This window comes from Andrographis paniculata, unplaced genomic scaffold (assembly GCF_009805555.1).
Source record: "Andrographis paniculata isolate CXL003 unplaced genomic scaffold, ASM980555v1 Contig71END, whole genome shotgun sequence".
NCBI lineage: Eukaryota > Viridiplantae > Streptophyta > Magnoliopsida > Lamiales > Acanthaceae > Andrographis > Andrographis paniculata.
Window position 1 is genome coordinate 2,225,704 of NW_026137608.1, and position 25,790 is coordinate 2,251,493.

At 34.4% G+C, this 25,790-nt stretch overlaps 1 protein-coding gene across 3 annotated transcripts; it reads left to right on the top strand.

Annotated features, from left to right (window-relative positions):
- The first annotated feature begins 1,785 nt into the window (after window positions 1–1,785).
- Window positions 1,786–25,199, top strand: LOC127264740 (protein virilizer homolog). 3 transcript variants are annotated; one of them, XM_051294245.1, is made up of 28 exons: window positions 1,786–2,144; window positions 4,683–4,771; window positions 4,967–5,090; window positions 6,494–7,150; window positions 7,316–7,684; window positions 8,069–8,173; window positions 8,328–8,507; window positions 11,739–11,880; window positions 11,965–12,146; window positions 12,337–12,422; window positions 12,504–12,552; window positions 13,485–13,551; window positions 13,616–14,094; window positions 14,186–14,285; window positions 15,385–15,521; window positions 16,093–16,160; window positions 16,244–16,460; window positions 16,580–16,795; window positions 16,947–17,102; window positions 17,187–17,240; window positions 17,323–17,531; window positions 17,630–17,699; window positions 18,473–18,804; window positions 22,074–22,236; window positions 22,323–23,684; window positions 23,786–24,568; window positions 24,666–24,737; window positions 24,878–25,199. In XM_051294245.1, the coding sequence occupies exons 1-28, from the start codon at window positions 2,067–2,069 to the stop codon at window positions 24,896–24,898; spliced, it is 6,567 nt and encodes a 2,188-aa protein (XP_051150202.1). In that variant the 5' UTR covers window positions 1,786–2,066; the 3' UTR covers window positions 24,899–25,199. The 3 variants fall into 3 exon arrangements, with proteins under 3 accessions (XP_051150202.1, XP_051150200.1, XP_051150201.1); XM_051294243.1 differs by having other exon boundaries at window positions 1,787–2,144; window positions 22,323–23,702; XM_051294244.1 differs by having other exon boundaries at window positions 1,787–2,144; window positions 15,388–15,521; window positions 22,323–23,702.
- Window positions 25,200–25,790: the final 591 nt, after the last annotated feature.

The window sequence follows — 25,790 nt, forward strand, 5'->3', positions numbered from 1 at the left end:
TTTTTTAAATAATACTTCATCCGTCTCGAAATTAAATATTCATTTGCTTTTTACACGTAATTTTAAAAATATTAATATTATATTGAATTATAGTAAGAATAAAGTAGAAATGACTAAAATAACCTTATTAGTATGTGCGATATAAAAGTAATATCTTTTGTGTAATATATTGTAAGTTGTAAGGGTATTTGTAATGTTAGGTAGATAGTACAATTACTAAAAAAGAAATGAATACTATGTTATGAGACAGACTAAAATGGAAAAATAGATACTTTGTTACGGGACGGAGAGAGTATATTACATTGATAATCATGTTAGATAAAAAAAAATAGTTGGATAGACCAACTTTATATTTAAATAGAAGAATGGACAAGGAAACATTTGAATAAAAAAATTAAAAAACAAAACTAAGAGAACTTAGGGGTTCGGAGGTTCCGTATGAAATTGAATTAAAATAAAATATTATTTTAATTTTTTAAATAATATTATATTGCGATATATTATGAAAAAATAATTGCATTTTTATTGAAATTGTACCGAATGAACAACGGTGTCATGATGATATTTAAAATATAAATTATGTATAAGTATATTACTTATATTATATAATAATAAAAATTATATTACTAATTAGTTTTTATTCTTTCAACGCGTTGAATTGATTTTTCAGCACATAATCCACTTTCTGGAATAAATAGTAGTGATTTGTGTTTGAAATCATAATTTTACACAATAGTTTTATTAACCTATGAAATGATTTTTAGTGTGTAGTAGGATAATTGTGTCAAAGATATAAAATATATTATTTCAAGTTAAATATTTGACTTTTTGTAATAGATTTTTGATTTTTTTATAATGAGTATTTTGACTTTTAATATACCAATAATAATAATAATATAAAGAACTAAAATATATTACTAAGATAATAATAATTTCAAAAATTAAAATATCATAGAGAATTATTAGTAAATTTTTCGGAAATTAAAATTCTAAATTAGTTCTTATTTCTACTTGCATATAAAATATCTAAATAAATTTAATTAAAAAATATATGAAAAACAATTAAACTCGAATCACTTGCTTAATATCCATTTTATCTCGTTATTATTTCACATCAAACTTGTTAAATTAATAAGATATATACACATATAACAAAATTATACTAAAATCTAACAAATTAAAACTAGTTAATATATTGGATAATAATACGATGAAAATTATGAAATTTAAAATATTAATATACAAAAATAATATTATCCTATACTTATTAATTTATTATACATCATTAATAATATGTTAGTATATTCATATATATTTGATTTTATAAAAATGTAATATAATTATAATAGTATATTTTAGAAGTTGTGTTTACTATTCTTAACTGCAATATTTTTTTTTATAATATTATATTTTTTTATATTTTTATTTAATAATTTTAATTTTTTATTTATAAATATATTTCATATAAAATTATATAAATTAATAAAAAATTACTTTATAATCCTATGAAATAATTCTGTCAAATATATAAAAATCTATTGAAATAAATAAATAAATCAATAAAATTTATCACATAAATTTTGTGGAATTTTAAATTTACAAAAATCTAAAACATTTCAAAATCTAATAAAATTTAATAAAACTTCAAATAAAATACTCCCTAAATATCTCTAAACTTTATAATTGAATATTTTTAAATTTAAAAAAACTTTTTATATGAATTGAAAACATCCAAATTTCTCGACTCTTTTAAAATCTAAAATCTTTAGAGTACAATAAACTCGTAGAATACACCCCTAGTTTTAATTATTGTGCAAGAGCTTTTAACCGCCCTTGACCTCGAGGCCCCGGCGACATCCGTTCCGCGCTACTCAGCTACTAAAGCCCTAAAAGGATTTGGTCTCTCCTCGCCGCCGGCCCCGGCGATGCTTCGGCCGTCAGCAACTCTTCCAGCCTCGACTTGATATATCGCAACATACGGATTCTCATGAGCGGCCTCTGAATCGTCCTCTTCCTTTGTTTGGGTTTTTTAATTAAACAGTTTGGGGTTCAGGCAGAGGAAAACGATGGGTGCTCGATCCGAACCCTGCGTGCTCTACGCCCACACGTTCGTCCACCCGCACCTTGATGAATACGTCGACGAGGTACTTCTATCAATTAATGGTCACTTCCCTTGATTGTTTGTTTGTTTGTTTAATGACTGCTCCGGATTTTTGTTTACTTTAGATTTTCCTACAGTTTCAGGATTAAATTTGTGGACAATATTCGCACTCTTTTCATAAGGATTTTGTTTAATCGTATGATATAAGAGTGGTTTTTCTTGTTATATTTTGTTTGGAATTTTATCTACTGTTTAATTTATTTATTTTCGTTTCCTGGCCACTTGAAGAATGCTGGGTCTCTCTCTCTCTCTCTCTCTATGTGTGTGTATATATATATATATATATATATAAGCAACAATGAAGCAGTAAACTATTGTTTAGAGTAATTAGAAGACCTTCACTAAAATCAATGTTCTTTGTGGAAATCCCGTAGGCAATATTGTTTATTTTCCTATTTTCTTGTTCCCTGGTTTATTGTCTTGTGGTTGTTTCTTAGAAATTTTTATTGTCATTGCCTGCTAGAGGGCTTGTTTATTTTCTTTCTTGGTGTGGGTTTGGCTGGGATGGGATTATGACATTCAGTAAGCATTGGTGGCACCTTTACAACACACACATATATATATCTTCTCTTGAATATCTATAATATTTTATAATAACTTCTGGTCACATTAACTCATTGAATTTCTCAATTAGGCTGGTTAGAAATCTTGCATAAGATAAATTTACTTTCAACTTTATTTTTGGATACTTAAAGCTTTCCTACAGTTTGAAAATTGAAGATTTAGTTCTGATTTTTTTTGCCTTCCAATGCTTAATGCTGCAGTAGCTTTGAATTGGGAGAAAAAAAATGTTTATGATCATATTTGTTAGACCGTCCCGATTTAGCTAGTAATACATCATTGATATCAATAATAATATTTATCTTGAACGAGTTTGAGCTGGAATCTATCAATGCTCCTTTACGGTACATAAATCTAATGCTGATGGAAATGAATGCAAATGATTGATCTCTCATTTGATATTTAAAATCAGTGCCACTAAATGGGTATTATTTCACTTTTGACCAGAGAAATGTATGTTATATATACAGAGGAAGGGTTTACTGAAAAAGTGCCATTCAAATGCCATTATTATAAAGATATGATTCATCGGGAAGGTTTTGTTTCAGTATGATATTTGCTTTCGAGGTTCTAGATGGTGCAGGGTTCTCTCTCTTTGAGGAATTTTGGAGAGATTTTTGCTAGCGACTTTAGTGCAACTTCTCATTTCTATTAAGTTGAAAACTTGCTGTGGAAGCCAATCGTATCTCCATGTTATGAAATAAAGGTCTCTATATTATGATTTTGTTTGGGGGGGGGGGGGGTTTTGTGTTTTTGTTTTGCTTTTCTTGCTTGTTAATGCCACTTTGGTAATATTTTACTTTTTACATGTAACCTGTTGTGTTTTTGTTTTGCTTTTCTTGCTTGTGTCAATGCCACTTTGGTAATATTTTACTTTTACATGTAACCTAATAAACTTAGTTGTATATATCCATGTGGTCCTCCATATTTGAATAACTAACATCTACAATTCTATAACTATCGGTTAGTTTGGTTATAATGCTCTTTGAACTCATATTACACTCAAACATCTACCCCACCACGCATAAATTCTCTCTTTTCATAGAGAAGTAATTATTTTAATTTAGTATGATTTATTTTAATTTTTTAGAATATAAGTTTAATATATATATCTTCACATTCATTGATACTTCTCACTCTAAGATCAAACCACACTTGTATACTCCATCTCATCATAAAAATACATTGTATAAAATTTATGAATAGCAAAATTAAAACAATAAAATTAGCCACTACTATTATTTCTCTCATTACGACAAGATTTCTTGCCCCCAATTTACTTACAGAACAAAGTGTAGATGTGCAACGGTTTTCGGTATCTATGAACTTGTAACTTTATTACACATTTCACTAAGCTCTGCAACAATCAGTTTTATCTTCCCAACTGTCACTTATCCTTAATGATTTTTATCTTTCGTGCTTTATTTATGAAGTGCTATTGTCCACATGGATGCTGTCTTTCATGTTTAGAGCAAAACATCAAAGATAATCAAATCATTTTATGTTAGGAGCAAATATAATGGAAGTTGAACTATCTTTATTTTAGTATAAGTGATATCTGATGTAGTGTGATAGATGTACTAACTCTCAATTCTAATTTCATACTTTCTTGTGAATGCCTGATGTGGGGGTGGGGTGGGGTGGGGTAGTGGGGTGATGGCAAGATGAACTAACTTTATCAATGCAGTGGAGTTTGTCATTTGTTTGTTATTTTTTTAAGATGACCATTCACATGCATTTATCATGCACTCATGGTATTTTGATTTCTTTATAGTATTGTTTTCCCATCTAACAATGTGTATTACCTTCTTGTTGGCATTTCTAACCTCTTTATATTTGTTAATATTTTGCTTGCTCTCAGGCTTATTTTGGGATTGATTCATATTTATTATGCACCATTTCTCCTTGGCTTGTATATTAAATTCAAAGAATGTTATTCATTTTTACTACTTTGTACCAGGTTTTATTTGCAGAGCCTGTAGTCATCACTGCTTGTGAGTTCCTTGAGCAGAATGCTTCGTCAGTTTGTCCTGCTGTGAAACTTATGGGGTATGAGGGCATTATTGTACTAAAAATTTGATTTCCTGGCTTCTTAATTTAATTCCCCCCCTCCCCCCCCCACACCGCCGAAGATATAGTAGATCATTCATTGCTTTCAGTAGTTTTCAGACTACTTATTTCATCTCGTGACATTTGTTTATGTCTATTAACATGCAATTATAGCTTGTCCTTTGCTTTGTGAAGGGCCACTTCTCCTCCTTCATTTGCGTTGGAGGTATTCATCCAGTGTGAAGGGGAGGCTAGATTTAGGCGGTTTTGCCTGCCTTGTTTGTATTCCCATTCGTCTTCTAACGTGCTTGAGGTTGAGGTATGTAACCATTAAAAAATTTTGATGCTAGTTTCAGAGTTATTTCTTACCACTATATCATTTTCCTATGCATTAGTGATATTTTTTGTTTATATTTTATGATGAGGTTTATTTTGGTGGATGCTTGGTAGGGTGGTCAGTCGAAGAACATAAGTAGGCTATAAGCTTGTGTGTGAAGAAATCCTTGTTCATGATCATTAATCACTGTTTGTGTTTTTACTCTGAATTTTTGGGTTCATTTGTTAAGTATTCAGTGAAATTCTTTTGTTTTGTGAACAAGTAAACAAAAAGTTTGTTTACCATAAATTAACATCAGTAAACAACATTAAATGAACATGAGTAGCATGAAGAAGCTGACTATGAACATTCTGAACACATGAAGAAGCTGCTCATGAACATTAATAACCAATGAAGAAAGCCCATCAAGAATGCTCAATGATATTAATAACAAACTAATAAGTTGCTTGGGGAACATTTTGATTGAGCTACAATCCAGTTATAGGACAAAATTTTCAAATCTATTTCCTTATATATATATATTATATTGTTATATTAAGAGTGATAAATCAACAAATCGATATTGTTAGTGGTGCATGGTGCATCCTGGGTGTCATTCTCCATTCTGTGGCATGCAGCTTCACCACGTCCCATACTTATGCACCTTTTACGAAGGTACATGTGAAGAGGACAAGAAGACACATTTCTTAATTTTTTCTTTTTGTTTCACACATTAATTTTACTGGTATACATAAAAATATAACTGGAAACTGGAAAACAAGGACCTGTAAACACATATAATGCACAATAAAGATGATGCTGTTAGAGAGGAAGAAGTAAATTATCATTTTGATTTTGATGGTTTGTGTTTTTAGATTAATTGGTTATTATTCTTGTAAGTAGATAAATGAATACCTTAGACTTTATATAATTAACTAATAAATTCATGAACATTGAACAAGCCAGCATCCTTGTTCATGTTTGTTTATACAATAAACTATCACTAAATTTTTTGTTTGCACTTGATAAATTTCTCGCTGAACAAATATACCTGTATGCTAAGTGTTAACTGAACATTTCCCTACTAGTTCAGTTACAATTTGTTTATTAAAAACCTTACAATTGTGCAGATCATGAGTGTTCTTCAATAATAGAATTTTCCTTTATACATTCATTATCTCACTTGCAATATCTTACAAGCTATTTTATGGAGAGGATATCTTCTATCTGAAGATAAACTACTTTAGCTTTTACCTTGCATAATTGTACCTTTTAGACTAGTACAATTGTTTATTCTTCTGATTGTTAGTTTCCAATACTTGCCAATGATGTCTAAAATTGCTCTTCTTGCTGCCTTGATAAAGTATAATAGCAACTTATTTATTTATTTCTTTTACATGTTGTAGGCAGTGGTTACAAATCATTTGGTTGTAAGAGGCAGTTACCGAAGCTTAAGCATGGTCATATATGGAAATACAGCCGAAGATTTGGGACAGTTCAACATAGAAGTTGATTTAGATAGCTCTATGACAGACACTGTTAGCGCTGTTGAAGGAAACATGGACGATTTGCCTCCTGCTTTTCATCCCACGACACCAACAATTAAGGAACTTGTATCTCCGATGACAATATTATCTGAAACAGTTGTTTTTTCGGATATTCAACTTGAATTAAGAAAATTTCTTCAACTAGTTTTTAATGTTTTGGAATCTCTGAAACCTGGAATGGCAACTGATAAAGTAATAAATTCCTTATTATCAGTGGCATCATCTGTTGGAAAACCTAGTGCTTTTCACAAACTTATTGATTCAAGTGAACTAGAAAATAATAAATTGCCAAGTAGTGGCAGTGCTGGTCAAACTCTTACTGAAGCTAAAATGGAACTTCTAGACCTTTATAGAAGTCTTCATTTTAGGGAATCATCTGAGGAAGTTTCAGAAGAAAGTTTGCCTCATGAATGTGAAGTGGACATTCCTTCTTCTAAAGAGTTGATGGATTATCTACACCAGCACTTTGATTTTTTAAGTAACTCTGGAAATACTGGATATCCAAATCTTTCACAGGTAGCTATAATTGTATGTTCTATGTATACTTGCTTTGGTCCATATATTTATGACACTAATATCAATTTAGTGATATTGTTCTCATTTTTTTTTTTCATCCTTTCACACCTGCTTATCAAGTGATGTGTAACTTATAGCTGGTCTTGGTTTTATTTTTCTTTTTAGAAAAAGAATACAATATTGTGGTTGATCCTGGCTCGATTATTATGCTCCACAAGAGAGAGCTGCTTTCACTTTGTTAATTATGGTGGGATGAAGCAACTGGGATATATCTTCGCTCACCGGAATTTGAACTCCACTGCTTTCACATTGTTGCTGCTTGGAATCATCGAGCAGGCTACCCAACATTCAATTGGTTGTGAAGGTTTCCTGGGATGGTGGCCTCGTGATGATGAAAGCATACCATCTGGTACTAGTGATGGCTATAGTCAGTTGCTGAAGTTATTGTTGGAGAGTCAGAGGCATGATGTTGCTTCTCTATCAACCTATCTACTTCATCGCTTGCGTTTTTATGAAGTTTCTTGTAGATATGAGGTACATCCTGTTTTGAGAACTATGCGCATGATAACTTTGATCTATAATCAGGTGTGTGCTTGGGTATTCAGTTAGATGTATGTGTATCGTGTTCATTGCCTATGTATGAGAAAAAAGATCTTTGGAGTATCACATCATTTGAGTATGTGATTTTATAAGTATTTCTATTATATTTACTGATTCTAGGATATCACATGACTTGCAAAAGTGGCTCCCTTTGCTGTAACCTTAACTAAATGCATATCCATCAGGTAGCTTGAATGAGCTAGAATGTTTTGTCTTTAGTTGGTTGTGAAAGTGTTGTTTATGCACATTGCCTATAGAATGAAATTCTATTGAGCTTCATTTAGTTTGATACTCAAACTCTATGTTCGTAACCTGCAGGAGGCTGTGCTATCTGTCTTAGGGGGGATTTCTACTGATGGCCTGGTTACAGATCTTATATTGGACATGCTTGCGAGTGCTAAAATGCAACTTAAGAAACTCCTGGTTAGATTTGTTTTGTATCCGAAAAAGAGACTCTTCCTGATTTCAATTGTGTAATATACATAAGTATATCACTCTTTGGATGCTTTCGCATCTGTAGTTAATGGGAAATCCTTCTTTCTGAATGCAAATCTATTATTGGCAAGTGCTGTTGCAGAAATTGATAAAGTTGAGTAGTCCAATTGATGATCCTTCTCCAATGGCTGCGGCTAGTAAATCTTCCATCCTTGGTGATACTGGAGTATTGGCATATAAAGCAACCAGTGGATTGATCAAGCTGTCAAATTGTGGCTTTCTAAATTGGGACATTGACTCGTATTTACTTTCCCTTTTGAAGGTATGATTTTATATAATTGTTTCCTTGATTAATACTGTATAGCTCAGGATATTATAGTTCACCAAGTTTTGCTGCTGTTTCATCCTCTTCCTCCTTGAGCGTCTTTTCTTGTCATTTTTGTTATAGTGGAAGACCCAGGTTATTCTTGTGTGGCTTTATATAAATTATTGGTTGGATGATGTGGTATGCTAGCTATATTTTAAATTTTAAGCATAGTTGTCAATAGCGCGCTAGCGCCGCAATAGTGGTGTAGCGTAGTGGAAAGACACTTTTTCACTACAACCGCTCTGCAATTCCGTGTTTAGGCAATAGGGGCTTAGCGGCCTGTAGCGGCACTCTGCTACACTTTGCTACACTGCTATTATAGCTCATTGGGTTATGTTTTAACACATAAATAATTGAAATATAACTTTAATTATAAAATGTATTTTATTATAATAACATTTATCTTAAATTTTAACTAAATTTTTAGATAGCCAAAAGTTGCAAAATTTTAACTAACATTCATTCTAAGAAAATAAACAAATTAGATAGTCAAAAGTTGCAAAATTTGATTTGTATCAAGTATAACCAAAATTTGTTAGATCGTTATGGTAGCAATAATGTGATTGGTCCTATTGTGAACGATATTGATGATTCCAATGAGTGGTTAATTAAAAAAGTTGATAATTGCAGAGGATGAGTTAGTCTTTTGACAATGATGATTTGACGAGAGGAGTTATTGATGATGCTACTGGAGCTAACAGGCTTATATAAGTACTTCTAGCTCTAAAGAGAGAAATGGTATTACGTAGGTGACGAACATATAATAAAATAAATGGATGAGAATGAAGAAGAGGAGGAATAATATATAGGCAAGAGTAATTAAGTAGTCAGGATGACAAAAATGAAGAAGAAAATTCTTTATCAGATTTTGGATCTAATTAGCTTTGATATATATATATATATATCACACAATAGTGATGTAATTGTTTTGAATGATAATTATGAGATTAATTTATAGGTTTTTCTTATATAATTTTTGTTGTAAATTTGTATGTATAATAATTTTTATATATATTTTTAAATTTTTAAATAGTGGTCGTACCGCTATTCCGCTATAGCATTTTAGATGTTAATCGCTACGCACCACTATCCGTGATTGACAACTATGATTCTAAGCCTTTTGATTTAAGTTTAAACTCTTTTGAGGTATAAAACACACACACATAGACAACCAAGAACGGAAGATTCACATACAAATTTCTAGATAAAATAAGAAAATGAGTTTGATCAACACATTGTTTAGGTAAGATGGTCTAAAACTCATAAAATTATAAGATATTGTCTAATGTTGCTTAACTGATTTTTGTTAATTTGTTCCACAAAGTAGTATTCTTAGAATAACATTAGACAACTGCGTTTTATGCTGTGTTGGTTGATCCCGTTATTTATGCTTATTTTAGGTCTGTGTTATCCAGTTATTTATGACTAGTTTTGGCTCATTTTAACTATGTATATTTATTAGTTGTATTATGTAATTTTATGATTATTGGGAATAGACTAAACATTTGCACATGCATAATAGCCTGTAGCCTGCTCCAGTAATAATATTCTTTCAAGAATATGATACTAAACTGTAACCAACAGATGAATGTGGCAGGTGAAACATTTTCTACGAGCAAATGTACACATGCCCCATAAAATTCAATGTACCTTCGCCAATGTTAAGAAATAAAATAATGTAATTTGGATCTAAAAGATTATGGAATAAAACATCATGAACTGTGAACATATAATGGAATGTGAGGATCTTGGAGATATATTGCTCAGACATGAGTATGCAATCAGAAAATTTTGAGATGATGAGTATGTATTTTTAAATTTGGTATTAGCTTGTGACAGTGAGTTTAACACCAATCTATATTACTGTACCTCTTTATTGGTTATTACTATGTTGTAAATAGATTTCTTCATATTAACATACTTGAGGTTACACATACACATATGTAGATAGATTGATGGATACAATTAGCAGTCTATCCAAATGGATAAACTCTAATAATCCAATTCTAGTCTAACTATATCTGAACTATATAGTCAACACGTATGTACTTCATTAAGGTTTAGGTTCCAAAAGAAGTGCAGCCGGAATGCTTGACAAATGGCCCATCACTTTCCACATGATATCTTCAGGAATTTCTGATATCCCTATGGGCACCTAACCTTTCAAACTACTCAACTTTGATTCTTAAATTATGATTACACGCACACATATAATCTTGATTGTTTGGTTAAGATCATTGATATCTATTTATACTGTATGTCATATTAACAATGCATTTGCAAACTGGATGTTGCCCTTTATTGTTAGGTTAGGATCATATGAATATGTGTATAGTTTTACTGATAAAGATGGATTTTAGTAAATTTGAATCCCCAAAAATGCTATAAATCAAATCCAAATGAGATGATGTGTAAATAAGGTGTAAAAGAAATGAGGGTTATACAAGCAATTATGTGGAGAATCCACAACGATGATTACAAAATACACGAAATTCACAGAGGAAGTAGATCGTTCATAGCTCACAATCTCTTGGATATTTTGATGTCTCTCATACATCCTGAGTTATACACCAATTGAAAATATATTTGTGTATGCCGTATGGGCATAACAGTATTTTACCTAAAATTTAAATTAAAAAAAATGACACTTGGTATAACAACCCACATTTACTGGAGTCATGGGGAGAAAAAACATGACAAGTGTACGCGCTAACAAAAATCAAGGCTGGCAGAATGTGAGAACTTGCAAAACTTCACAGAATGGTAGGCCTCCCAGAGTAGTGAATTGACTTTTCGGAGTTTGAAGTGTGTGGAGAATGGAGATGTTTTGTGAGTGGTGAGTTTGTCAGTGATAAGCTGGATTGTGAATTTGAGGAACCACACCTAGCAGTATTCGTACCTACTAATTACTGTATATTGATGCATTTACAAACTGGATGTCTTATTTCAGATATTCTTTCTATTCTGCTTTAAACTACATGTTTACTGTGTAATAAGTATTCCTATTGCCTTAGCTCTTTATTGGTGTGCTACACAATATATGCTTCTATTTATATCTTCTTTGTAATTCATTGTCTTTTAGTCCCCCAACTTGGCAAAATTCTTTGTTCAATGATGTATTGTGATTTTTTATTTTTTTTATTTTTTTATTTTTATCTTGATTTGATTTTACATGTTTGTAAATAGGAGAGGGGTTTTCTTCCTTTGTCAGCTGCTTTGCTGTCATCTTCAACCTTGAGATCAGGAACAGGGCATGCAATGGACTTGTTTGTGGATGTTGTTTCACAAATTGAAGTGATACTTCTTTCACTACTCTTTTGTCGCTCAGGTTTCATGACTGTTACATTACGAGAATCAGAAATTCAGTTTCAACATTTGAGATACTGTCTCTTACATTGAAAACTTTGGCCAGGATTAAATTTCCTTATGCAAGATCCAGAGGTTTCTTCAACCATTATCCATGCTTTGTGGGGTCGTGAGTATATTCACAAGGAAGATTCTCTTTCACTTCGCCATGCATATACTTTGTTGTCAAAAGGGTTCTTTTGTTATCCTAATGAAGTTGGTATGATTATAGAGATGCATATGAGGGCAGTAAGTTTTTCTCCCCTATGTCTTTACATGTACATTGTGCCATTCCTGATTTAATCTGATTCATTCGATATTGTTTTCATTGTTGTTGTGTTGGTTTCTCTTGTTTTCCTTTATCACAATCTATATTTTTCTTTCTATTTTCTTTAAACTTCTTGCAAGACCAAATATATTTACTTTTGAATTTTGTCAGTTAATTTCAGTAGATAGATTATGCAAGTTGACTCCAAATACCGAAGAATTCTTATGGGTGCTGTGGGATCTCTGTCGCCTTTCCAGGTCTTGTATGCCTTTTGTCTTGCTCAATGGGTTTGCTATTTATTTGATTACTGGATTGATTTTCAAATTTCCCAATTCCAGGTCCGAGTGTGGCCGACAGGCTGTGTTGGTATTGGTGAATTTTCCTGAGGTATATGTTGTTAACGGTCTTATGCTGCCATTACATGGAAATGGTCCTTGTGGAAGCATGTTCTCATTAGCTTCTTATTGTATGATACAAAAAATCTTGTGTTTGCCATCATTGTTAGGGATGGTAACGGGGCGGGTTCGGGATGGGTTTTGCAAGCCCGAGAACCTGTCCGGCTAGAAAATTATTACTTAGAACTCGTCCCGCCCCGGGTCAGCCCCCCCCCCCCCCCCCCCAACCCGCCAGGTTTGGGCCAACCTGGAAAACCCATCTTATTTTCTAAAATATATTTATATATTAATTTTTTTTATTATTTATAGGTTATATAATAAAATACAATTAAAAATTAAGATATTAAATATTAAATTTTTAAATTTTAAAAATTTTAATAATAGATATAGTAATATATTTTCAATCGGAATGACATCGATATAACGATAAGTAACAAAATAATAGTGAGTTGAAAAATTAGTCAATTGAAAGATACAACACCATTAAACGTGGTAAAAATTCAAAAATGAAAAATAGTAAATATGATAAAAGGTTAAAATTATAAAATTTACAAAATATAAATAATTATTCATTTATAATATTAATTTTTATAATTATTAATTTAAGCAGGTTCGAGACGGGGCCAGGTTCGGGATGAATTTTTGATCAAACCCGTAATCCGCCCCGGACTCAGCCGGGTTTAAAATTTCAAAACCCATAGTCTGTCCCCCTATAAAATTTTGAACCCGAACCCAGCCCCCGCTCCAATTGCCATCCCTAATCACAGTTGAAATGATTATGCTTGGTAGTTTTAAAGCTTATGTGATCAGGAACTGCCTCGCAAGTAGCATGTATATCATCCCTTTGCTGAGTCCCAACATTCCCATTAAATCATCTGCAATCTGATTTGATTCTTGAACAGCCATGTTTTTCCCTTTTTGCAGGCACTTAAAGTTCTGATCGCTGCATTACATTCTGAGGGGGAATGTGAACCTGTTTCCTCAAACACTGGTACATTAAATTGTGACTGCTCACACTAATATACTTCTATATCTAATATATTCTTGATGCCCAGGAGTCTCTCCGTTGAGTCTTGCCATCTTTCATGCTACTGCGGAGATCTTTGAAGTTATTGTAATGGATTCTGCTGCAACTTCTTTGCTATCATGGATAGACAGTGGAAAGGAACTGCATGAGGCATTGCATTCCATCTCGCCAGGTTCCAACAAGAAAGATGCTCCTGCACGCCTTTTGGAATGGATAGATGCTGGTTTGGTTTACAATAAAAATGGGGCAATTGGACTTTTACGGTATGCTGCTGTATTGGCCTCTGGAGAAGATGTTCACATGGCTTCAAACAGTGTTTTGGCATCTGACATGATGGATGCTGATAATGTGCTTGGAGGTTCTAATAATTCTGATGGCAATGCTGTGGATAATCTCGTCGGAAAACATATAACTGAGAAAGAATTTTCTGGTGTTATTCTTCGTGATTCCTCTATCGCACAGCTCACTACAGCATTTCGAATTTTGGCATTTATTTCAGATAATTCGGTATGGTGTTAATTTCTTATTTTTAATTTTTCCCCTCTCAGCTTTTTTGATTAGTGAAACAGTACTGAGAATTCTTATATGAACATAAAAGGTTGTCGCTGCTTCCCTCTATGATGAAGGTGCTGTAATGGTTATCCATGCCATTATAATAAATTGTAGACTTATGCTAGAGAGGTCATCCAATACTTATGGTAAGTATTATTTCTAATATAGACACTTTTAACAATCTCAACATTTGTATAATTCTACTAAAATGATCACTTCTCTAAGGATCAGTGTCGATTTTGTTGTGTAATGCAATGATATGATGTTTAATTTAGAATTGTAGTTTTCTGGTGTTTGCAAAAGATTAAATGGACATTCCTTTTACTTTTTTATCTTTTCAAAAGAAAATATAAATAGTTGAAATGCTGTATCAAATATTGAGTCGCTAGGATGATATATCATTTGAACTATATTTGTCTTTCTAGTTGCCCAAACATAGAATCTCACATCTCTCTCTCTATACATGGTATAATTTCATCAGCCTTTGCTATGGATTTGTTCATGAACATTACAAAATACTTTAGTTGTTAAATTGGGGTGTCAGTCTATAATTGTTTTGCATTGTTCCAACATATATACGCTATGTTTCTTATACTATAATGTTTTGTTATGAAATGATTTTCTTTCAGTGGTCCTGTTGCAGAATGCAGATGATTTACCTTGTCCATGAATCTTTTTGAATTTCTGTAACTGCATTGTTCTGGGTGTGTATCATTGCATGCATTTTCTTTTGGTGACAACTAGTTGATTTCTTTTGAGGTACCAGATTCTATTACTAGTAGGCAAGGATTATGTAATGATGCAGTTGCTTGTGTTGAGCGTGTTAGCAACACACATGGTAGACACTTGTTTTGAAAATTTTTGTTTCTAGAATGGAAACAGATATCTACTATGGCAATAAGATAGGAGACATAGGCTTGCCCAACTATAGGCAAAGAAATCCAAGTAGTGTAGTATATATTATAGGGTACAGATTTAAAAATTGAGTTCATAGAATTACGTCCAAGTTGAGAGATCAACAAGTCCTCTTGCTCCTTGTTATGCAAAGAAGATTGCCATCCCATTTGCACATCAGGGGATGTGCTCAAAGGAGGTAGTTGGGCATCTTGAGATAAGGTGGCGGAGGTTATTAATCTTTGAATTCAATTTTCCAAGGGGGCTGCCTTGTGAATCCAACCAAGAGCATTGTTTGAAATGCACTTTGAAACTTGCTTATGATTCTAAAGCTCAGTTTTTTGTCATCAGCAGATTATCTTGTTGATGAGGGGGCTGAAGGAAATTCTACTTCTGATTTGCTTATGGAGCGAAACCGTGAGAAAAGCCTGTTTGATCTGCTGATTCCTTCATTGATCTTGCTGATCAATTTGTTACAAAAATTACAGGTGTGTGCTGTGATTTCTTGAACACATCATTAATTTTCATTTTAGTCCAATTATCTATACAAATTCGGATGTCTGCTATGCTTTTAGTTCGGATTTATTAAAGGTAACTTCTATACCTTGCAAAGATGTTATTCCAGTGATTGATTAGCTTGTGGTATGGGCTGTTTTTCTGTATACTAACTACCATGATCTATCTCCCTAGTCCCAACATATGATATATATGCGTAATTTTTAAGCTTGTACTACATCGGTACATTGGATGGTGAGGTAATTGGTATTGAAGGATGTACATTTCTCCAAACCTCATTCAGATTGTTTGAAGGCAATTCATCATCTTTCTTGCATAATATTTGACTTTCAAATTTCGAAGTATATGCTAATATTGGATGTTCACAATGTGCTGCTGTTTTCTCAATTGTTGCTTGATGGGAAGTTTGAGAGAGTTAAGAATTTTTTTTTTTTTATGTAAATTGAGGGCTATGTTCCTGTGATATCTTGACCACCAAAGAACTATGTGAAGTTGAAATGTCTACTTTGTTATTGAGTCTTGCAACATTGTTTTCGGATTCAGGAGACGAAGGAGCAACACAGAAATTCAAAGCTAATGGATGCACTTCTACAGTTGCACCGAGAAGTGAGGTAAGGAAACTGTATTTCGTTTTATTGAATATAAAAAAAAGAGTTGAGGTTTCACCATAATTTTACATATTTTCCATTTACAGCCCCAAGCTGGCTGCCAGTGTGGTGGAGCTACATTGTTCTTGTCCTGATTTTGTACTTGGTTTCGGAACTGTTTGCCATCTGCTTGCATCGGCTCTAGCTTACTGGCCAGTGTACGATTGGATTCCTGGACTTTTCCATTTCCTCATGGACAATCTCAATGCAACTTCATTGTTGGCACTGGGCCCCAAGGAAATCTGCAGTTTATTTTGTCTACTGGTAGCAGACTTTCTAATCCCCTTTTTTTCTTCCAAAGCATTGTGGAAATAGTAGTGTTAATATTTTATCTGATAATAAAATATGATTTTGACAAAATTTACTACATTGTGTGTTTCTAGAATGAACTATTTCCAGGAGAAAGTATTTGGCTGTGGAAGAATGGAATGCCTTTGCAGAGCCCCTTAACGGGCATGGCTGCCGGGATATTACTGGGTCCAGAGAAGGAGAAACAAATTAATTGGTATCTAAGGCCTGGGAATCCTGAAAAGCTACTAGCTCAGTTGTCGCCACAACTTGGGAAACTTGGGGAAATTATACTGCATTGTGCTTTGAGTGTAAGTTTATGCTGTACTGTTATATTGGTTTCATGATGGTATTGCATTGTCCTGACTTGTCCCGGTTTGTGGTATGGTTACCTCATTTTTCTTTTTTCATCTTTATCAGCTCTTTTGATCTTTCCACCTAATGATAGCTTTGTCATGTCAGATGTCAGTTGTCATACAAGATCTTCTACGTGTCTTTGTGATTCGAATTGCATGCTTGAATCTTGATTATGCTTCTGCCTTGATAAAACCCACAATGTCTTGGATCTCTGATCGCCTCTTAGAGCCTTCAAAGCTTTCCGACGTGGACACTTTTAAGGTTATATGCTCACTTTTCTAAAGTTACATTTTCTTTCATTGCAATCTCCTCCCGTATTTGCTGTACTAAATGTTTTTTAAACAGGTTAACCAGTTGCTTAAATTTATTTGTGTCTTGATGGAGCATCCAAGTGCTAAGGTATTCTTCATATTATAAATTAAACCTCCCTTTCATTCTCTCTGGTGCCAAGTAGTTATGTATGGTGACATTCCAATGACAGCCACTATTGTTGGAAGAGGGTGGGTTTCAGTTGTTCTCGAAAGTGCTTGAGAGGTGTTTTGGAGCTTCCAACTCTGGCGTCAAGTTTCCTGAAAACATGAATCTAAACTATGAAAATTCGGTTGTAAGTTGGTCTATACATATATTCCGGTCCATCTCATTGATTAGTGATTGTCGGGCACCTGTTCAACAATCTGCAGTGCATGAAAGGTCAGAAAATTTCACATTAGTTCTACATAATATTTTCTGGGTGCTTGGTTCGATAGACATTTGATGTGCAATTTTTGTTTTTCTTTTGTGCATATCAGAGACACTCAGTGCAGCTTTACATCTGAAGAATTCTTCATACTCTGGTCATATCTCCTTAAAGCGTGCATGGTAGATTCCCTCTTTGCAACTTCATGTACATCTATAATTCTCGAATTTTCCCTTTTGAGTAGAGCAGAGCTGTCATATATTGTTATCATTATTAATTTATACTTTCATAAACAGACCTGTGCCTAGTTCATGATGTTGACCTTACAATGACATTTATTCTGTTCACTATGTAAGGATTGAACCATGCTTGTGTATGGTATGTGTTGAAATATATTTTAGATTGATATTTTTGAAGTGGTGTATGGATGTTGAATGCTAAATCAAATGGACTAGTAGTGTATGTTTTTTAGTTGAGTACAGCTTTGCTACAGAGGATCAAAAAGCTTTTACTTGTTGTTGATGCTACTATACGGAATGTCAAGCCATATCATGCTTGAAGCATTGTAAGTGGAGAAAGATGGTCGTGTTAATATAAAAAAATAAAATAAAATTGCAGCGAGAACTTAGCTTTCATTCTTTTAGAAGCAATTCTTATTACTACACATTTAATGAACATTGCACAGGTTCTCCTGGATGAATATATTTTAGAAGGGTCATATATATGCCACATTCTTTTATTAGTTTGGTATTATCCATTATTTCACAGGGATATTTATTCACATGTGATGTTATTATGAGTATGACTATTCTCTACTACGGCACTTGGAAATTGGATTAGGTTTTAATTTATCCTGGACAATGTTGCTGCATGTGCTTATAATTGGCCACTTAATATGTTCTAAAAATTATTTTATAAACTTATTTTATTCTGCCATTTTTCATTCATATCGTAGGTCTTGCCAGTCGGAACAGAATTGCATGCTTGTCTGTCTGCCTTTAAAGAGATGGGTTCCTCTGCTGAAGGACAACGTAGTTTACTTGCTGTTGTGAAGCACTTGCAGTGCTCTGAAAACAAGGATTCTGAGTCTAAAACTCAACCTGAAAGTGATCAGAGCTGTAGCATAATTTATGCGTTGTCTGATTGGAAGGAGTGCCCTCCATTATTATCCTGCTTGATCACTTTGTTGAGATCCATTAATTCAAAGGAAGTTCCTCCAGTACAAGTTATGGATGCAGTTGGCGCATTAGTCACAGGTGCTTTAGGCTTTTGCCTGGATGATGAAAGGTACTTTGTTGCTCTTTCATTTATTTTCCTTTTTATTGCTGCTTATATGAATCTCTTCCTAAACCTACACAAATCAAATTCATGTTATGCTTAATTATGCCTGAAGAGGTTTTTATGGTACCTACATAAACTGTCATATATCATTTGTCTTTTGAGTAAAACTATACATAGAGTGTGGGCAAGACCACCGGCGGTGTTGGAGACCCAAACTTGTCTAAACTTTACCTGAAGTCGTAGCGAACCTAAAAAGTAGTAACTTGCGCTATGGAAAACAAAAAAAGCTCATATTTCCAACATAGTATTGAGTAGAGATAATGATTACATGTTTTGGCCTTTTGGTCTACTTCGTTTACTAATGTTCAAATGTATAAAAAACCATATTCTACCTTAAAAGTTGCATACTTTTCCAATATTAGGAAAATAATTAAAGTGATAATGTCATATTTACTATGAACCCTCATCTAATCAAATGTAGTCTTATTAGCTATTTTGATTTCTACACTTCTTTCAGTTAAAATTACGTTATTCCCTTACTTAAATCAACAACTGTAGAGAGGCTAAGAAAAGAATATGTAAAATGAACATAGTGTAACTGTTATGAATGGAATTAGACATGGTGAATTGGACAACTTTCTTTCCGGGGTATCACATTTGAAGAGAGATGATAAATTGCATGTTGGGTTAGTTGGCCTTTAGTTAAAACCAAATGTCCAAAAAAATTTAAAACTAGATATTTATTTTCAATTGTATATCATTATAGTGCTCTTTTATACGGGAGATACTCTAATATGGGAAAAATTAATATAATGGAACTATGTTAGTTACTCATTTTGTCCACCAAATTTATGTTTACTTTTCTTTAAAGTTTGTTCATGAAATTTATGCTTATACCACAAAGAACAACCTTTTCTATCCACTTAAATTTTACCCATAATTTAATTACATTACAACAACTTTGCCATTGTCATTGCATCACACATACACTACCAGAACTTTTATTTTTACAGTAAAATACTATTTTTTAGGCTCTGTGCCCAACCAAACAAGCGTATTTTTTCGGGATGTAGGGAGTCTTTCGCTAATGTGATGTGCTTATTTAATCAAGCAAAAATCCTATCAATTCCAATTTGTTATTTATGTTGGAACTTTATAAAAAGTGTCAGGATTAACTCTCACATACACAAACAAGAAAGTAGAACACAAAGGATTACGTGGTTCGGCCGATAAGGATTATCGACCTACGTCCACGTGGACAATCAAGAATTTTTTCTTATTACTGCAGTATGATGAGGCACAGATTTTAAAGTACCAGAGGGTATTTATAGACTAGGCTTAGGTTTAATCACAATTGGGCCCGAACTCCTAAGCCCATTAGGATTAACTACCGTAAAGAAGGCTACATCTAACAATCTCCCACTTGGAGGCTTCGAAACATCTGCGCTACACTGTACTACCGTAAAATCTTCAGCTTCACTTGATTGCTCCGGTCTTCTCATTATTTCTCATGAAGCCCAGCTAGTCATGCATAACTTTAGCTTGTCCAGCGTAACAGTCTTTGTGGACATATCTGCCAGATTTATAGCGCCTGAGATGTTCTTTTAACTTCATAGTTCCTTCACTTATCAGTTCTCTGATAAAGTGATATCTCATGATTCTCATCCCAATATGTTTCGCTTTTCCATAATATACCGGATTTTTTACAAGTTTAACTGCACTCTCATTGTTACACTATAGTGAATAATCTGTGTGCCTTTTATCCAACTCTAGGAGGAAGTTCTTTAGCCAAACTAACCCTTTGGTAAGCGCCACAATTTTCTGAAGTTTAGACATCGAGCTGACTGCAGTTCCTCCACTGTGAAGATGTACCCTGTAGTGCGCTTAAGCGTCTCTTTGCATCCAGCCAAATTGGCATCAGATTTTGCCTTGAAACATAACTTCATCTTGGAAGTACCCTTCAAATTCCTTAATATCCACTTGACGGCTTTCTAATGTTCTCTCCCCGGGTTTGACGTGTAGTGACTAACAACCCCGATTGCATGAGCAATGTTTGGTCACGTGCACACCATCGCATACATGAGGCTGCCAATTGCAGATGCATAAGGGACTTTAGCTATATCTACCTTTTCTTTCTCTGTTCTCGGATACTGATCTTTGGTAAGCTTGAAATGGCTTCCCAAGGTGTGTTTCTCAACTTTAGTCTTCTCACTATTCATGTTGAACTTGTCTAACACTTTCCCGATATACTTCTCTTGAGATTGTGTCAGAGGGCCATCCTTGTTTCTGATTATACTCATCCCAAGTATCTATTTGGCTGGACCTAAGTCTTTCATCTTGAATGCCTCAGACATATGTTGCTTTAACTTATTAATTTCTCTCATGTCTGCACCGGCAATGGTCTATTTTGCATGTCTTGTACCCCGTTCTCATCATGAAGTTGTCGAACTTTATATGCCATTGTCTGGGGGCTTCTTTCAGACCATATAAGCTCTTTTTCAATTTGCAGACCCAATTCTCCTTGCCAGCAACCTGAAACCCTCGACCCATCTGGTTCATCATTGATTCAGAACACCCATATATTTTGAAGCGCCTCTTTGTCGGAAGGAAGATTAGTCAAAATCTATTTCTTGTTTTTGTGCAAGGAACTTATCGTCTCTCTTTCATGGCTTGCTCCCACTAAATTGAATCATTCTGCTTGACTGCTTCACAATAATTTTCTGCTCCACCATAATAACTTTTTGGAGGGAAAATAATTTTTTTATAATAAGAAAATAGAGAAAATAAAAAAAAACACATTCCAAATGACCAAATCCCTTTGTTAGAAGCGGATGAGTAGTTTATTGTTGGTGGGTTTAATTAGACCTACATCCATTTCGTTATAAGTACCAGCACCAAATATGATTTTGAAAATTCCTTCATCATATCTTTCTTTATAACCCTCTTTACTGAAAATATCCTTGGATTTGATGCCTTTAAAAACAAAATAAAGTAGTTTTAAAGACATAAGTATTTGAATCCCATTTCAATGTCTACCATTTAATTTTTATATAACTATATCCTAATTTTATTGCCAAGATTTCCTGATTAAAATACTCTTGTTTGCTTTCCCCTTTTATTTATTTATATTTTTTATATCCTCACGCCTTTTGTTATTTTCCAGATTTCTTTCCGTTAACACTTCTAATTTCCGTTTTGTTTCATGTAAAATTTATTCATTCCATGCCAATAGTCCCATGACAGATAGTTTTGACTTCCTTGTATTCTTTCTTCAGTGTGAGCTTGGAGAGGGTTGTTGCGATCAAGTTATTGTTTGGAATTGAGAATGACTCCGAAGATCTTGTCCAAGAAAACCTGAAGCATGTTGAGAATCTCACAAGATTCTTTGGATTTGATACTAATAATGAAGCTTCTGACAGTCACCCTACACAACATCAGGTTTAAATTATTGCTCCACACCTTTCTCTTTTTTCTCATACATTTAATTTTGACTTTTGTGAAATCTTTTTACTGTCGAAGTTCAGATCAAGGAGGTATCACGGTTGTTACTGCTCTTGCTGCAAAAACCTATGAACCCAGAAGAATATTCTGCAATTGCCAGCAGTTATGCCTCATTAGTTTCCCCAATTTCTTCAAGAATATATAAATTTGGTGACAGAAAGATGGATCATATTGAAGATAGCACCTCGGATGATATTGGAGCCATGTTCTCATGGGAGTGCCCTGAGAATTTGCGAAATAGGTTGGCTCAGACAGGCCTTTCTGCAAAAAGAAAGACTTCCTCACTGGAGGGACCAAATAGGCATGCGAGAGGAGATGCGCTGGCTGCTGAAGCTACTTCACAAAGTACATTTTCTAGAGGGTCAGCCCCTGTTTCCACACCCACAGGTCCCACACGCCGGGATGCGTTCAGACTGCGGAAGCCAAACACTAGTCGGCCTCCTTCTATGCATGTGGATGACTATGTTGCAAGAGAGCGGAATGCTGATGGCACTAATACTTCTAGTGTAATTGCTGTCTCACGAATGGGATCCTCAAGTGGACGACCACCATCTGTTCATGTGGATGTGTTCATGGCCAGACAGAGGGAGCGCCAAAATATTGTGGGTGCAGCAGTTAATGATTTATCTAACCAAGTGAAAACAACAGCTGCAGAGGACAGCATAGACACAGAAAAGTTGAGCAAACCTAGGCAGGTGAAGCCAGATCTTGATGATGATCTTCAGGGAATTGATATCGTCTTTGATGCTGAAGAAGCTGAACCTGATGATAAATTGCCATTTCCACAACCTGATGATAATCTACCGCAACCTCCATCTGCTGTAGCTGAGACACTTTCTCCTCATTCCATAGCTGAGGAGAACGAGAGCGATTTCAATGGAAGTAGTCAAGGCTCTCGCCTGGGTACTCCTTTAGCATCAAACATGGATGAAAATACTCCAAGTGAGTATTCATCAAGAATTTCTGCCTCTCGTCCGGAGATGCCTTTGACTCGGGAGCCAAGTATTACTTCAGATAAGAAGTTTCCTGACCAACTGGAGAACTTGAAGACTCTTCCGAATAGACCTAATGCAATTGATCCCTCTTCAGTGAGCTGTAGTTCAGGAGTTGCTTCTTCTGTCTACGTGAATAATTCCTCTTCTGCTCGTTTTGCTGTTGATGCCAGAGCACCACCTAACATGTATTACAAATCAACTCAACAACAAAGTGGGAGTGTTCCTTTAAGCACTGCTTTTCCAGGTTTCTTTGAAAAGAATTTTCCTTCAAACCAACCGCCTCTGCCTCCAATGCCACCTCCACCAACAGTTTCACCATTGACGTCACAGAATATAGATCCTGCAGCATCGTCATCATTTGGCAAGTCTGCTGTCGATGTTCAGGCTCAGGTTCCGCCATACTTCCATGTATGAAAATATACATATACGACTCGAATTGCTATCTTCTATTCTGTGTATGAATGTTGTGTTGCACTTTTTCTATATTGCAGGTTCACCCTGGATATGCATCTTCAGGAGCAAACAGTTCTGGACCAGTGGTTTCCTCACCTTCATTGACAGATATGAAGTTTGGACGATCAGCAGTTTCTGGAGCTATGAGGCCTCTTCCTCCACTTCCTCCAACACCTCCTCCTTATTCTGCCAACACTTCATTAAAGAATTCCGCTTCGCAGTATTTTCCTGCAGTCAGTAGTTCTGAGCTTCAGCAAGCCTCTGCAGTAATGTCAACTGATGGGGCAGTGAACCTTTCAGCTTCACGCACAATGTTAACATCGTATCCTCCTCCACCACCATTGATGCAGCAACCAATGGTTTACAGACCAGGTTCCATCCCAGTGAGTCATGGGAATAATTCGACCCCAAATCATGGAGATAGTTTGTCCAATGTCTCTCAAAATCTTCCCTTCTCTATTATGCCTTCAGCTCAACCAATGCCAACTCTTACTCCGCTACAGCCTCTGCAGCCACCTCAAATTCCTCGGCCTCCACCTCAGCATCTTAGACCGCCTGTACCTGCTGCTGCACAGTCAGAGATGCAAGGCACCTTACAAATTCCTGCACAATCATCCCAAGCGCTGCAGCAGCCCCAAGTATCCAATGTGCCATCTTATTATCAAACTCAACAGCAAGAGAATGCATCACATTTGTTGCTGCAGCAAGTTGACCGCTCACAAAGGATCATGCAGATGCCTGGTCCGGCAGATGCTGCATCTCAGCAACAAGATTTGGGAATGTCCTTACAAGAGTACTTCAGATCCCCTGAAGCAATTCAGGTACTTTATACTGCAGGGATATTATTATAATATAATGTTAGGTAATTATAAAGTGGGTTTTGTTTTTTTTTGACAATTGTGATTACTTGAATTGCAGTCCCTTTTGAGTGACCGAGACAAATTATGTCAGCTTCTGGAACAAAATCCAAAATTAATGCAGATGCTGCAGGTCAGAATCTTTTGCATTTTCTCATTTCTGTTGGCTAATTATTTATACTGTGGTAGATAGATGCAAAGCTATATACTTTTCTGTTTTCATAAACTTGTTGATTGCCATGCTTAATCTTTAGCATTTGTGGTTTCTACCAGGACCGGCTGGGGCAATTGTAGTGGTAGTATTCCCGAGCACCCAATGAAGAAGGTATTGGCAAAAACAGAGATTATTATATTGTGTTTGCTCGGTAAGCATCAATATATATATATAATGAGTAGATGAGTGCCATAACAATCCGTTGGTTGAATTTTGGACTTGTAATACTTTGTATTATTATGATTATTGTTATTATTAATGATGGTAAGAGGGAAAGATGTAAATGGAAGTGTATAACTAACCAACTAACTGACTAAATAGGTAGTAGGCTGAGCAGGGATGGATTTTTGCTGTTATTGTCGTTTTACCTTTTGAGCTTAATCTGTTTGAGTTAGTTGTAGGGTTAGTAAGTAATTGGTGCATGCAGTGACGCAACTGGCCCTTGGAGGGAGCAAAATGTCAATTCATTTTATTTTATTTTATTTATTTAATGTTGAGCAATAGAAAATTTTAGAAAATTCAATAGTTTCTACTAAAAATATTACAACTTAAAAAAATATAAATATAACAAAATTAACTGTCCTTTAGCTCCTATGTAGGTCGTTTCAAAATGTCAAAACTTATGGGTTATGAAATGGCAATGCACCACTGCACTTGCCACTTTTCGACTGTGTATTTTTATTTTTATCATAATAATTTATTTTTTTTGGAACGAACGAGCTTTCTAGTTAACTAACAAAGTTGAGTACCTTATCTTCGATTTGCTATATATGTGTGTATATATATGTACTCGCATTTTTATTTTAATTTTAAAATTTCTCTATTTTTTTTTATTGGATCTTGTCTTTGGAGGTCCTCATTCGTCAGTGAAACTATTACTTCATCTTCTTTTAATTAATTTCTTCTTTGATGGAATGAAATATGATAATCCACTTTCAGTTATTGTATTGAAATCCCCTTAATTTCTCATTT

What these genes read in the sequence shown, in the direction of transcription:
- LOC127264740 (XM_051294243.1), top strand. Translation starts at nt 2,067, where the DNA reads ATGGGTGCTCGATCCGAACCCTGCGTGCTCTACGCCCACACGTTCGTC. An exon ending in GAGGTCATCCAATACTTATG is followed by an intron (nt 14,286 to 15,384) that starts GTAAGTATTATT and finishes TTTTGTCATCAG; the next exon opens with CAGATTATCTTGTTGATGAG. An exon ending in GCAGTTTATTTTGTCTACTG is followed by an intron (nt 16,461 to 16,579) that starts GTAGCAGACTTT and finishes GTGTGTTTCTAG; the next exon opens with AATGAACTATTTCCAGGAGA.